The 15,085-nt window shown below is 52.6% G+C and overlaps 1 protein-coding gene across 2 annotated transcripts in view; it reads left to right on the forward strand.

Annotated features, from left to right (window-relative positions):
- Positions 1 to 14,830, forward strand: part of TTLL11 (tubulin tyrosine ligase like 11) — a 248,426-nt gene extending 233,596 nt beyond the window's left edge. For both annotated transcript variants that reach the window (XM_057722136.1, XM_057722137.1), the window contains one exon: positions 11,486 to 14,830. In XM_057722136.1, the coding sequence (XP_057578119.1) occupies positions 11,486 to 11,778 (293 nt within the window). In that variant the 3' untranslated portion in view covers positions 11,779 to 14,830. The remainder of the gene's footprint in view (positions 1 to 11,485) is intronic.
- The last annotated feature ends 255 nt before the right edge of the window (positions 14,831 to 15,085 follow it).

Genomic DNA, 15,085 nt, shown 5'->3' on the forward strand with positions numbered 1-15,085 from the left:
TTAAAGGTCCCTTTTCATTTACAGTTATTTCAAAACATGGGCTGTCTCCCGCATGTTGTACAGTCCATCCTTGAGCCTGTCCTACACCCAAGAGTTCGTACCTCCCACTCCCCCACCCCATATTGCCTCCCTGCCCCACCCCACTGGACACCACTAGTTTGTTCTCTGTATCTGTGAGTCTGTTCCTTTTTTTTGTTACACTGTATTCACTCGTTTGTTGTAGCTTTTAGATTCCACATATAAGTAATATCATATAGTATCTGTCTTTTCTGTCTGACTTATTCCACTTTGCATAATGCCCTCCAAGTCCTTCCACATTGCTGCAAATGGCAAAAATTTCATTCTTTTTTTATGGCTGAGTAATATTCCATTGTAAATATACACACCACACCTTTATCCATTCATCTGTGGCTTCCATATCTTTATGCCGGTAGATTTCATTAAGCTGGTCAACTAATGGCCAGCGAGCACCTACCACTTGCCAGGCACGGATGGTGACAGGCACGGGTGGTGACAGCAGGTGCAGCCACTGCAGGACAGACCCCCAGGCCCCATGCCCTGACAGCACAGTAGCAGAGACAGACAGACACTAAACTCAGAAACAAGGAAATAAACACGTAATTAAATGTTGTGATGAGTTGTATGAAATAACTGAGTTTTAAGGAGGATAGCAGAGAAGACCTAATTTATAGTAGGAGCTGTGTCAGGGAGATCCGTTAGGAAAAGTAGCACTGGAGCTGAGATCTAAGCGCCCAGCAGGGAGAGGCTGAGGGAAAGTGTGTTCCAGCAGAGCCGGGGATTCGCCAGCTCGCAGGGCAGCCCAGTCGCGGAGGCAGGCAGGGGCTGGATCTTACCGGGTGTGCTCGCAGCACGTTAAGGCTGTAGATTTGTTCTGAACATTGTTGAAGAGCTAAGAGCAGGGGAATTCGCGGCTTGACTCGTGTTCCTGAAAGGTCATTCTGGATGCGGTGTTGGAAGTGGGGACACCAGCCAGCCGGCAGGCTGAGTGGGGGTCCGGGGGGGCGACGGCCTTGCGGGCTCAGGGGTTGGGGGGTGGCAGGGGTGGGCAGCAGGGTGTAAAGTTCTTGGGGTGTTGGGGGGAGGCAGGGACTGTGGCAGAGGAGTTTCAGCATGGGCTCTCAGGCTTCCGGCTGGAGCAACTCGGAGGGTAGAGATATAATTTATTTAAGTGGGTAGGACGTCAGGAAAAGCAGAATCAGGAAAGGAAGACCTGGAGATCCATTTCTGACAGGCTCTTTGAAATGCTAATGAGACACCCCAGTGGCAAAAAAGCAGTGGGGCCTGGAAATAATGATTCAATGGCACTGATTCGTGGAGGATATTTAAAGCCTAGGGCGTGAATGATTGGGAGAGAAAGGAGCTGAAGAGCCCTGCAGGACCCCATGCCCAGGAGAACAGAGCAAAGCCAGCAAAGGACAGGAGAGCTTGAGCCGGGAGTTCCTAGAGAGAAACGAAGAAAAGCTGGGGAGAGAACATTCAAGGAGGGAGTTTCCACGTGGACAAACGCATAGAGCAAGTGAGCTAAGGGGGAAAGGGAAGGTGGCCAGTCACTTGGTGAGAGTGGCTTGGTGGCAAGGTAGGGAACAGCCACCTGAGGCACCAGAGGGGAGGCTGGGGAGACAGTGCCTGAGCCAGCATCCCTTTGTGAAGTTTGGCTGAGCTGGGAGCAGAGATAGAAAGGTGACTGGTGGATGCAATGTCAAGAGAGCCTTTTAATGCAAGACCGGGTGCATTTACTGGCCAATGGGTGCAATTCAGGGGGAGGGGAGACCCTGATGATCTGGGGGCACTGGGCACGGATGCCAGACCACCTGCCGCTCCTCCCTTAGGCTCTGCACCGTTCCTGCCTCCCCCAGGCAATCATCTGTTTCTTCCTTTGCCTTCTAACCCTACCTACTCCCAGTCCTGCCCCCACTCTCCCCTCCCCACTCCTCCCTCCCTTCATCAGATGAGGGATGAGGGCTTGCTGGGCTCTGCATCTGCCTGCTGGGTGGTCAGCAAGCGTCTGTGGAATCGAACTGCTCAGTTTGCCGCCTTACAGATCCTCTCAGAGCAAGGCCATCATGGGGAAGAAGAGTTAGATTTGCTCTCTGGAAAAGTGGGGCCAGTGGGGAAGCTTTGCTTATTTCAGCTCAGAGGCGGAGAGCACACAGCAAGAAGGGGCTTCCTGGGGAGGTGATGAGACCCCCATCACTGGAGGTGGCCAAGTGAGGGTTCGATGAGCACCGCCACCAACGTCAGGGCGGGCATCCTCGCCTCAGCGCCTCATGGGGAAACTACAGGAAGCCGGAGAGACGGTACCAGAAACCATGCTGTTTCTGCTGGCCCGTGACTTGTGGCTCCTTCCCTGCATCTCTGCGTGAACCTGGGGCGGGGAGGGCAGATTCATGGAGCCGGGCTCACGTCCCCACCGCCACCTCCAGTCTGTGGGGCTCTGGGTGAACGTCTTTACCTCCCCGCACCCCAGAAACCTGTCGTGTCCAACTAATAAGCAGCCTAAGAGAAAAATCTTCTCTATGTCACTAAACACAGGTGAACAACCAAAGGGTGAAATGGGGGTGAGAAATGCACCTGTTTTGAGGATGAGGTGAGAGGCACTGTCACCACGGTGCCTGATATATACAGAGCGTGTCTGATATATACACTTGTCTTACTGAGTGGTGGTGTGATCCTGTAAGGGCCTGGATTGTGTGATCTCTGAAGTCCTTTCCAAGCCAGAGATTGTGACCACTTGCCGAGCGATGAGTGTTGAACCTCAGAAGATCTGTTGGAGCCATTAATCCTACAAGAAATGTCCAGAATAGCACAAAGGAGGTACAGGAAACAGTGACCAGCCACGTAGCCCATCTCCCCAGATGGTGACTCGGGAGCTGATCCTCATGGTGGGATCAGGGGTGACACTGGCTGGGACTGGAGCAGGACCTCCAGGCCACTCTGCACTGGCCAGCGGTGTGACCTGTGATGAACGAAATGATGGAATAGCCGCTTTCGTCTTTGGTTATGTTTGTGATTCGGGTGCTGCGGGCATCTGGGGGTAATGATTTTTCTCTAAGTTCTATTTATGGTTCATTCCTGACACTTAGTAATTTTTCCGTCCAGCCAAAGACAAAGGTGATGGTGACTTGTTGCTGTAATGTTTAGATACAGTGACTGTGCGTGTGCAACTTCTGTTCCCCAGCTGTGGGGGAGCGGCTGGAGCAAGGCCCTCCCTTTTGTCCCTTGAAGGGTGGGCCTTGGCAGGTTTGGGGAAAGGTGGTATAGAGCAGCGGTGGAGGTCCCAGCACCACCACTCCAAACAGTGTGATCTTGGGCGAGTGGCAAGTCAGCCCTCTCGTCTGCACAGTGTGAATATTAGCAACACCAGCCTCGCAGGGTTGCACGTTTGGGGAAAATGCACCGTGTGAGTCCTGGCGGGCGGAGCATCCTCAATAAATGTGGTTTGGGATTTTAATGATTATCATTTTTAAAACATTCAGAAGCCACCATCACTCCTAATGCTTCTGGAATCCCGGGAAATGACCCAGTCCTCTGCCCATTTTACAGAAGGGGAAAGTGAGGCCCGGAGAGGGGGAGTGACTGACCCAAAGCCAGTGCGGAGGGTAGAGAGAATCCGGGTCCTCTAACCCCCCTTGCATGATCTTTCCTCCTATAATCCCAGCCGGTCAGCTCATTGATTCCCGCTAACACTCTTTGATACCTGCTCTGTGATGGCTGGAGATGGGGGCGAAGACTCCCCGGCCTCGCAACAGCCTAGCATGGAGACAAGCGGTCGGCTGTTGCAATAAAAGAAGAAAATGAAAGCAGCGTTATGATAGCACTCCAGGCGGCAGGAGGCAAGAGGGCAGACATCAAAGTGGGGAGATGACTGGTACTTTTTAAGCACTGTGTTGGGCTTTTTCTGGGTGCTGCCTTGTAAATCCGCTCTTTACAGATGAAGAGACCAAGCCCGCCAGAGGCAAAATGGCTCCCAAAAGACTAGGCAGCTGGAACGCGGCAGAGCTGGAACTCAGACCAGCCCATCAGTCCCTAGTCCTCGGAGCCGAAAGCCACCTCGCAGGAACTGCCTGGGTTTCATCTCTCGCAGTGGAGCCCCTTGAGACCCCAGCCCCAGGCCTGGAGGAACCATGGTAATGCCTGGGGGGGCCGTGCAGCCGCAGATCAGGAACAGGCTACAAGGCGCCCCAGGGACAGAGGGAAGACAGAGCACTGTGACTAACCACCTCGGAGCTGGTGCAGCCTCCACGTAGCTCTCGTGGGGAACATCCCGCTGCACAGATAGGAACCACTAAACTAATTCCAGTGGAGATCACTCAGCTTTATTTCTCACCAATGATTCTAAACAGAAAGCTTGTATATTTACGCATTTAAAATTTCACTATGAGGGCCCCCCTGGTGGCACAGTCGTTAAGAATTCGCCTGCCAATGCAGGGGACACGGGTTTGATCCCTGGGCTGGGAAGATCCCACATGCTGCGGAACAACTAAGCCCATGCACCACAACTACTGAGCTTGTGCTCTAGAGCCCTGGAGCCACAACTACGGAGCCCTTGAGCCACAACTACTGAGCCCACGTGCCACAACTGCTGAAGCCTGTGCGCCCAGAGCCTGTGCTCTGCAGTAAGAGAAGCCACTGCACTGAGAAGCCCTTGCACTGCAAAGAATAATAGTCCCCGCTCACCGCAACTAGAGAAAGCCCCATGTGCAGCAATAAGACTCAACAGCCAAGTAATTAATTAATTAATTAAATGTTTAAAAAAAATTTTCACTATCAGACAGAAACATCTATTCCAGGTGAGTAATGAGAAAGAGATTTAAAGGTTGGGGCGAGAGAAGGGGATTGGCGAGTAGCTGTCCTAGCCCAGCACACCAATATTTTGAAATAGAATTACCAGCGAGGAAGCACAGGTATTTTTGAGAGGAATAAAAAATATCTCATATTCACTCTGGGGTAATATCCCTGGCTGTCAACAATGATTTGGATTTAATTATATCATATATGCAAATGTGCTCTGTAAACTATAAAATAATACATAAATGTCAGGTATTAAGAAAGAACGCAGTGTTGGAAAGAGAACTGTGGGTTTGAGAGTCAGGTAGGGTTTAAGTGCCGCCTCGTCCACTTAGGGGGACGTTGACAAGCCGCTCGGCCTCTCTGGGTCTGCACTGCTCAACTGAAAGTGGGGAATCCTTGTAAGAACGTCCTCTTCTGAACTTTACCCTGAGAACCAGATGAGAAAACGGATATTCTTTGTAAATTGGCAGGGGCTCTGCACACGGAAGGTATTATTCTTGTTTCCATCCTTAAGCCACAGAGTAGGTGGTTGGGATTTTTGGAGAGCAGCCACCAGCGCTGTCATTAAGTCCCGTGTGCAAGGGTCCCTCCCTGGGCATGGTGGGAAGCGGGCTTGGGGCCAGGAGCCCGTGGGCCCACCCTCACCAGGCTGATTGACAGAAGGAGGCCACGGTCTATCAGGGGCTGCATCCCAGTATCCAGGTGGCAGTCTCAGTGAGAGCCGAGCCGATGGCTACGCTGGAACGTCTCGAAGGCTGCTTTCTCCAGCAAGACCCACCAACCCAAATGGAGTTTCACGAAACACTCAGCAGCTTATCCTCAGGCACGGGGTGGGGATGGAGGGGCAGGTGGGGAAAGCCTGTTTGCAAAGCCTGGCAGAGGGGACTGCACCTTCTTTCTGACATCCAGCAGAGATGGGGGCCCCTCCCTCATTCCCTGCAAGGCAGCATCCTTTCTTCCTTCCAGGTGACTGGAAGTAACACCCTGACTTGGCCATCTCTTTGAAGGCCCTTGAAGCAGCAGCAGAGTAAAGAAGTTACGGGAATGGTTCTAGGGTCAGCCACCTTACCAGCTATATGACTTTGACAAGTCTCTCTTGAATATAAAACGGGATTGATGGTAACATTTGCTTCATGAGATTTCTGAGAGATTCATTCAGTTAAAGAACACAAGTGCAGCTCTTAGCCCAGGGCTTGCAGGTAATGAGGGCTCAACAAACATGAAGTGCTTTTGCTTCCTTTCCTCCCTTTCACTGAAGCAGCGTTACCAAAGAGATGCTTGCAGCTCTGCATCAGAGCTGTGAGGGGTGTTCTGGCGGGGCTGGTGGAGGAGCAGGGAAGAGGGGTGGGGTTTCTTACATTTTTCCTAAATAGTTCAAGTAATCTCAGAGGCTTGGGAAGTGGTAGGAGAGTATCCCAAGTACTGGGTGCACCGCAACAGAACCAAGCTACAGACCAGGGTGCTATGGACTGAAACGTGTCCCCACCCCCTGCAATTCATATGTTGGAACCCTAACCCCCAGCATAACTGTATTTGGAGATGGGGCCTCTGAGGAAGTAATTAAGGTTAAATGAAGTCATAAGGGTTGGGCCCTGATCCAATAGGAGTGATCTCCTTTTAAGAAGAGACACCAGAAAGCAAGCTCTCTCTCTCTCTGTAATATGAAGGCACAGCAAGAAGGCGGTGTCTGCAAGCCAGAAAGAGAGCCCTCACCAGAACCAAACCACATTGATGCCCTGATCTCGGAAGTCCCACCTCCAGAGAAGTAAGAGAGTAAATCCCTGTTGTTTGAGCCACCCCAGCTACGGTGTGTTTCGTTACAGTATTTGGCAGCCCAAGCAGATGAAGATGGTGGAGAAAGGCAGGCAGTGGGAACTCAGAGGAGAACGCTTGTTCTGTGCATTCCCAAAAGCTCTTGGTTGCCCAGAGCAGGGCGGGCCCAGCACAAGGTTTCTCAAAGACCATGCCCTTAACTTCCTTCCTGCACTGCCTCCTCCAGAGCCCTTCGAGAGACGGCCAAGAGGGAGTGTTCATCCCAAGCTTCCTGATCACCCTCGCGGGTCGGATCCCCAGCGCTGCAGTTACAAGTGCAGAATCTGGGGCCTCATCACAAACAGACAAGCCCCAGGAGACGGGAACAGGAACCTGCATTATCTGGAAAGGTCCCCAGGCGATTTTATGCATAACATGTTTGAAAGCCACGGGCCTTGAGGGGAAGGCCGGTCCCCTCAGTCTGCTGTTAGAGTCCCTCCTTCATGAGGGCCCCTGAGTCGCCCTCACACCCACATCCACCCCCTTGGCAGCCTGCAGAGCCACAGGCAGGACCCCCAGACTCTATCCAGAACCTCATCAGCCCTCACCACCTCCAGCATTGCCGCCTGGTGCAAGCCACTGTCAGCCCTCGCCTGGACCAGTGCAGTAGCCCCCTAATGGGTCTCCCTGACTTCTTTCTCATGTGTCCCTGCCACCTGCTCTCAACACAGCAGCCACCCTGGCCATGTCACTTCGAAACTTCCAAGCGGCTGCCTATCTTCCTCAGCAGGAAATCCAAAGTCCCACCCTGGTGGCCTGGCCCACTAGACCCTTTTAGGTCCAGACTCCATCAGTACAGACAGAGAAGGGCAGGGCCTCGCAGAGGGCAAAGGAGTCCTGCCCCCCTTAGCAGTCAAGCGATGATGCTGGAAGACACCGGGGATGTGTGGTTTCTCAGAAACCAAGAGAGGACTTAATGCAAAGTTGGAACAAGTTCATGCTTTTCCAGCTCCATCATTAGTCTTTTAAAAATAACTGATTGAGTCTGCTTTCAATCAGAGCGTCTTAAAAGGGAGACATTTTTAGCCCAAAGTCAAGCTTCTCGCAGTTTGGGGGCAGGCCCTTTCGCAAGCAGGCCCGTTTCTGCAGATGGGCTTTTGGAGTAGAAAAAGAACAGGCTGAACTCAGCAGTGGGAGGAGGCGGGAAGGGAATGGTTTTCAAAGTGGGGTCCCAACCAGCAGCCTCGTTACCACCTGGGGACGTGTTTGAAGTGCAGATTCTCAGGCCTCACCTCAGACCTTCAGAACTAGGAACTCTGGGGTTGGGGCTGCAGTCTGTGTTCCAATGAGCCCTCCAGGGGACTCTCAACAGAATCAGCAGTGCCTGAGGCCTGAGTTCAAACCCCAGCCCTGCCACTTACCAGTGTGTGACCTGAAGGGAATTTCTTTCATCTCTCTGGGCCTCAGTTTTCTCATCTGCACAATGGGAGTTGTGAGGATCAGAGCACCAGGCATAGTGTACATGACCCATGCAGGAGTCAGTAATGTCCATTCCCTTCATCCCTACACACACACACACACACACACACACACACACACACCCCTTTTAATCAAAGTAGAACATATATGTAGAGAGTTTGTGTTGTATTTTTCAAAGTAATGCCTTCAAATTCAAATAATAGCAAAGGGCTCATAATTAAAAGCAGCTGCTCCTGCATCACCTCTTTTCACACTCTAGAATTCCCTGTTGCATATTTTTTAATTGTACACATGTTTACTATAGAAAATCAGAAAATGTAGACAAGCCAAAAGAACACATTAAATCCCATGTCTCATTTTTAGAATGTCTTCTTCCACATAATTTAGCCATGCTTTTTTTCTCCAAAAAAAGTCCTGATTGTATTTTTTCAGTGCATTATAGCTCTAATCACAGTCTGCCTCCAATTAAGAGAAGGAAGCAAGTGTTTGTTGTGTAAAAGGTGCTCCATCCTCGCTATTCAGAGTGTGCTTCAGAGACTAGCAGCCTGGGTACCACTGGGAGGCTTGTCAGAAATGCAGGGTCTCGAGCCCCACCCCAGCATCTGCATTTTGACAAGACTGTGGTTAAAATGGGGGCGCAGACCCCAGAGCTACTCAAACTCACAGTCACGAACTGTTCCTTACAGCCCTGGATGAGAGACTCGACCCAGAATGTAAATGCGTGTGGCTTCCTTTATAAAGAGAGAGACTTGCTACAAAATATTTGCCAGCTGAACTAAACAATGTGATTGATGAGGAGGGTGATTTACATTCTGGCCCCATCTCCTTATCTTGTCAGGAACCAGGGACACACAGTTCCTGGACTCAGCACCCGTCTGCCGACCACACTTGGAGTAGCAGCGCTCTTGAGAGGACACAGTTGGGAAGCTGGGGGCTGCGACTGCACTGGGTTTCTCTGGCTTTAGATCCTGGCCTCTTCACCCTGTGTGTACCGGACCCTCCCACCGACTGTGACACACACACGCACGCACACCCTAGAAGAGGCCTGGCCCAGAGTCGGTGATTAGGAAACGTCTGTCTCCTGACGGTAGGCTGAGGCCTCCATTCGCCTGTGTCTCTGTCCACACCAGGCCTCTGTTTACGTTAAGAGGGTCACTGTTCTCTTTATCAACGCCTGTCAAGACCAAGCAGGGGACTTGCAAAGTGTCTGGAGTCAAGAGAAGCTAAGCAAAAAAGCTTTGATGGACTTAGAAGAAGATAAAAAAACAAAAAAAAACAACTTCTTTTCTCAGCTCGAATTTCCAGCGCAGAAAGATCTCCCAGATCCCAGGGTCCATATATAATCCCGTATTTACAAACTCCAGGCCAGGCTTCTGTCAGCAGTGACAGAGCAGGCGACTAATGTGTCTGAGCTGGAAAGCAAGGCCACTGGGAAGGTGTGATTAGCCAGGCCTCATCCAAGGTTCTGTGTGGCATTTGGTATGCTTTAGAGCCACCTTCCCAAAGGAGCCCAGGGAATCCCATGAATTTGGACCACGGGGTTAATTTTCACTAGGACTTTGGGAAGACTCAGAATCTTTCATGCAACACAACTTAGTTAAAAGAATTGGGAGTTAGAGTTTGAATTTCTAGGCCACAGGGACTTCCTAGGTGGCACAGTGGTTAAGAATCTGCCTGCCAATGCAGGGGACACAGTTCGATCCCTGCTCCAGGAAGATCCCACATGCCGCGGAGCAACTAAGCCTGTGCGCCACAACTATTGAGCCTGTGCTTTAGAGCCCATGAGCCACAACTATAGAGCCCATCTGCTGCAACTACTGAAGCCCACGCGTCTAGAGCCCGAGCTCCACAGCAAGAGAAGCCACGGCAATGAGGAGCCCGCGCACAACAAAGAGTAGCCCCCACTCACCGCAACTAAAAGAAAGCCTGCGCACAGCAAAAGAGATCCAACACAGCCAATAAAAAATAAATAACTAAATAAATTTATTAAAAAAAAAAAGAATCTGCCTGCCAGTGCAGGGGACACGGGTTCGAGCCCTGCTCCAGGAAGATCCCACATGCTGCAGAGCAACTAAGCGTGTGCACCACAACTACTGAGACTGGGCTCTAGAGCCCGCAAGCCACAACTATTGAGCCAACATGCCACAACTACTGAAGCCCATGTGTCTAGAGCCAGTGCTCTGCAACAAGAGAAGCCACCGCAATGAGAAGCCCCCGCAATGAGAAGCCCACACACCACAAGGAAGAGTAGCCCCCACTTACCACAACTAGAGAAAGCCCATGCACAGCAATGAAAACCCAACGTAGCCAATAAGTAAATAAATAATAAATAAAAATTTTTTTTTAAAAAAAGAATTTCTAGGCCACAATTCTCTGGCTGTGTGACCTTAGGGAAGTTACTCAGTGTCTCTGATTGTTAGTTTCCTCACCTGTAAATGGGGCATCATAATAATGACCTCACAAAGGCACGACTGGGAAGTGCCTACCACCGATTTCATCCATTCATTCACTCGTGTAGTCAGTCCTTCTATACTGAGCGCCTTCTGGGGACCCGGCAGCCAAGGGACTGAGGTGAGCGGGAGCCCACAGTCCAGCAGGGAAGACAGAAAAAACAAAAAAACACACAAATAAACCCTGAACTAGCCTCCAAAGGTGCTACAAAGAAAAGTGCAAGAAGCCTGTACCAGGGCTTTATCTAATCTGGGGCTCAGGGGAGGTTTTGCTGAGTATACGATTTTCAGCTCAGGTCCCAAGAATGAGTAGGAGTTTATGAGGCAAAGTAGAAGAAGAACATTCCAGGGGCATAATGGGGACTCCTATTAATACCTTCCAAAACATAGTTTTGGGTAGAGAGAAGGGCTCAGGTGTATTTAACTTTTTGAGGTAAAATTTACATACAGCAAAATGCACAAATCTTAAGGAATAGTTTGTGGCTGTTGACAAGCGCACGTGCTCACGTAACTGACACCCCGATGAGGATGTAGAACATTGCCGTCGGACTGGGCTCACCCTCACCCTTTTCCCTTATTATAAAAGTAGTGCACTGGCTTTTAATGGGAACGTTTGATGGTGGTGCAGAGGGATAACGCTTTGGGCTAGGTTTAAATCCCAGCCCCACTGCTATCTACCCACTGGACTTTGCCCAGCTCTCTCCAACCTCTCTGAGATTCAATTTCCCCATCTGTAAAACAGGGCTCATTGAACCTTCTTCACAGGGTTGCTTAAGGGTTGAGCCTGCAAGTGGTTGTGGACACCCAGCTGGCCTTTCACATGGCAGGCACTCTGAGTCAGCCCCGTTTCGTTTCCAGAATGGACAGCCGTGGGGAGAGAGCCTGGTGGTTGGAGTCGGGCCTTCCCAGGGCAGCCACCTCTGCCCACCGCCTCCCCCACTTCCCTCCCCCCCCCCCCCCCCCCCCCGCTAACTCTGGTCTCTCGTCCACAGGGATGTGCCTGCAGGCCTTCGTGGAGGCTTTCTTCTACCTGGCCCAGAGGAAGTTCAAGATGCTGCCCCTCCACCAGCAGGTGGCCTCGCTGATCGACCTGTGTGAGTACCACCTGTCCCTGCTGGACGAGAAGCGCCTGGTGTGTGGCCGGAGTGGCACGCTGGGGAGCCGGCCCCCTCACAGCGGCACCCTGCAGGAGGCCGCCCCCGCCGCCCAGCTGGCCGAGGGCCAGCCCCCGCCCTGCACGAACAGCACCCCCAAGCGCTCCCATTCCAGACACGCTCTGTCCTGAGGGCCGCTCTGTCCTCCCAGAAGACCACTGAGCCCTTCAGGGCCCAAGAGACCCCCGGGCTTCCTGCCGGGAGAGAGATGGCAGGGATGCTGAGAATCCCCACCTGAGGTTCCCGCTCATCGACTCCATGTTCTGCTGAGCTGCGCTTCTAGAGGCTGCCTGATTCTCGCCGCCCTCCTCCCAGCGCCTCTTGGTGGCCCACCTGCTTGCAAGCCTTCAGCGGACATATGATATCCAAAACTTGACAGATGGCCTCTTCTATTCTGGGCTCGTGGGAAGCCACAACCGGGGATAAAACTGCTGTGTTTGGGGCAGGGGGCACCAACAACCCCAAGATGGAGAGCCGTGGAGAGGAAGGAACTTAAGGCAGCCTAGTCTGGGGTCTGCTGGGGCCCCGGAGACAATATGGTTAGAGCCCAGGGACATCATGTTTATTTCCTATCGCCCGTTCTGTGAAAATGAAGTGGAAATATCCAGGAGGCGTGCGTGACTCTCCCACCCCCAATCATGTGCTACGTGGGTGTGGTTAACAGACCGACCTCGTTGATTTCACAAGCTTGCCTGATGGCTGCGCTGTTATTCATTAAGATACGATTAACTAAGAGGTGACCGAGGAAGGCTCCTGGAGTCTCAGAGCTGGCAGGAGCCTCCGGTCATTTTGTCCCATTTTGTTTGACCTTGACCCCAAAGCAGGAGACCCCCGGTCACATAGCTTCTGACTGGAGCTCTGCGTGGGTGGGGTGCTCGCCACGTGTGCCCAGAGTGCAGGGTGCCCCGGGGGAGGAGGGGATTTCAGAGAGACGGAAGGTAAGAACGGCGTAAGGATCAAAGTGAGTGGGAGCTTGATGTCAGAGGTCGGGGAAAGGGGAGCCACACCCTCCCATCCACGAGACCCTTTCCTTGTCCACCTGTGTCTCCAGGCAGCCCCCTCCTCAGAGGGGAAGCTTCAGAGGCACCCAAAGGCAGCACTTTGGAAAATGGCCGCAGGCAAGTCAGGGTCCAGGGGCCGCTGACCACAGGCAGACAAGAGACTGCCCTTGCAAAGCCAAGCTCTCCGGAGTGCTGTTGGATTTGGGGTTAATGTGGCCCTTTCGGGAGGGTCCTCATTAAAGGACCCTGGGGACCCTGGGAGGAGTTTTGACCACCAGGCTCTGAGTGAGGAGGATGAAGGGTCTTTGAAGGCATTAATTAGCACCGTGCCTGGCACACAGTAGGACTCAGAAAATGCTCACAGGTGTAGGGCAGGGGGAAGGTCATGGGTGGCAGAGGTGCGTCCTAGACCAGCACAGACATCTTCCTTCTCCTGCTTTTCTTCTTCCTCCTCACATCCTTCCCTGTCTCTGATCCAAGTCCCCTTCACTCCAATCGGTGGGAGCAGTTGCCTCAAGGTCCAACACAGAGCCTGGTACATCGTAGGTGCTCAAAAAATGTCTGTTGAAATGCATGGCTTAGAATCACCCTCCAAGGAATATTTTTCAACCCAAAGAGAAGATTGTTAATCCAAGATCGCTCCAACTGTTGGCGAGTTATTTGGGGGGGGCGGGGCGCTCTGTGAATCCTTTCTTGACGTTCCTTCTGGCCAGAAGCCCCCTCCCTCAAGAGGTAAAGCCTGCATCCCCCCCCGTAGGAGGGCTCCCATGCATGCCCGCATCCCGCCGCCTCTCCCCTCCTGCTCTTGGGGGCCCAGGGCAGACCCAGGGCTGCAGCCCTTCCCCAGCCCAGAAGGCCCCAGCAGTACCCGAGCTCTGCAGAGCCCACACGGGGCTGTTAGGTGACAGGAGACTGTGTCTTTCTATAAAGAGAACAAATGTCTCTATTTTCCTGGCAAGAAAGCAAGCCAGGTGGCCAAAGGTGGGAGGGGCAGGAGGAGCCCAATGGGCAACAAGGGCCTCCCCAATGGGGACATTTTAGAGGTGCCATCAGCTCTGTTTTCCAGTCATCAGGGGCAGTTTTGTAATGCTGTGCCCGTTTTCAGAGGGAAAACAAGGCCTGGGAGGTCACGTAGTAGGTCAGGCCTTGGTCCAGGTCAGTCGGTCAACTCCACAGCCCCATCCCCTCTGTGTCCCCGGTGAGTGTGAATCCAGCTCCAGACACAGACCACTGGTGGGTCCTCCCTGTTCTGGGGCCACCCAGGTCCCCCAGGGCTCTGTACACTATCACACCATCTGGTGTCAGTGTCCCTAGATGGTCCACAGTGAGAAAATGAGTTTGAAGTCCCTGTGCCCAGTCTCCTGGGCCCTGTAGCCGCTGCAAATGGATTTCACAGCGAACGACCCAAGTGAATGTGTCCCCGCACACTTGTTAGCAGCTGGGAGCAGCAAAGCGTCTTTTAGACAATGTTCTAACGTTATACCATTTCTTGAAGTCAGTTTCCAGAAAGCATTCCCTTGCCAAAATGGGATGCAGTCGTCAGGTTCCAAAGCAACCAAGCACATTGAATCTCTTAGAAAAAAAAATTATCGATAGGCTGAATTCCAGCCACATTGTTTGGGGTGATAGGTGAATATCAGCTCCCAGGATGAGGACCGTCCCCTCCGCACCCCTTGCGTGTCATCTGGAGGCAGGTTGCCGGGTGGCCACCCAGGGTCGCTGTCTAGAAGGAGCCCCTCCAGGGCAGACAGGGCCTGAGAAGCCCCGCAACCCTTGGTGAGTGTTGGAGAAATGAGGCTGCCGTTTCACGGGAGGCTAATAAGTAACAGAGCAGGCCCTCTTTTCTCAATGCCATTGAACAGGAAGAATCAGAGGCTGCTTCATTAGTAGAGTGAGTGATAGGAAACTTCCGCCACCCCCTCGTGCCTAATAGGAAGTCCCACGGTGTTTATCCCCTTGGGTAATTGGCTGCTTGTTTTGTAGGGTGTAATTGAAGTGATCGCAAAAGCAGGCGTTTCCTTCCTCCTGGAAGAGAGATGCTCCGTTTGGAGCTGGGTTCCTGTGCTCTGCCCGTGGGATCAGCCCATCCCTGAGGTGGGCCCTCCACCCTGGCCTCTTCTTCCCCACCTCCTCCTGCCCTTCCTCCCCCTCCTACCGGTGCCCCGACACATAGCCCAGCCACACCAACCCTGTCACTGTACGCTGGCTGGGTCCCTGCAGGGCCGGAACCCAGTGTGGGTTCAGTGAGCGGATGAGATCAGGCTCTGTTTGTTCCAGCTTGGGCTGCATGCCTCCCTGGGCCACTGTCCCCCTACATCCTTTCCTGCCATGCCTGCCGTGCCCCTGCCGGTGTACCCGGAGAGCATCCTTCCCTGTTCAGTGCTGGCCTTGCCTGCTCCCCTCCTTCCTGCCTCCCAGGGGATGTGCTTGGCTTCTC

This window comes from Hippopotamus amphibius, chromosome 2, assembly GCF_030028045.1.
Source record: "Hippopotamus amphibius kiboko isolate mHipAmp2 chromosome 2, mHipAmp2.hap2, whole genome shotgun sequence".
Taxonomy (NCBI): domain Eukaryota; kingdom Metazoa; phylum Chordata; class Mammalia; order Artiodactyla; family Hippopotamidae; genus Hippopotamus; species Hippopotamus amphibius.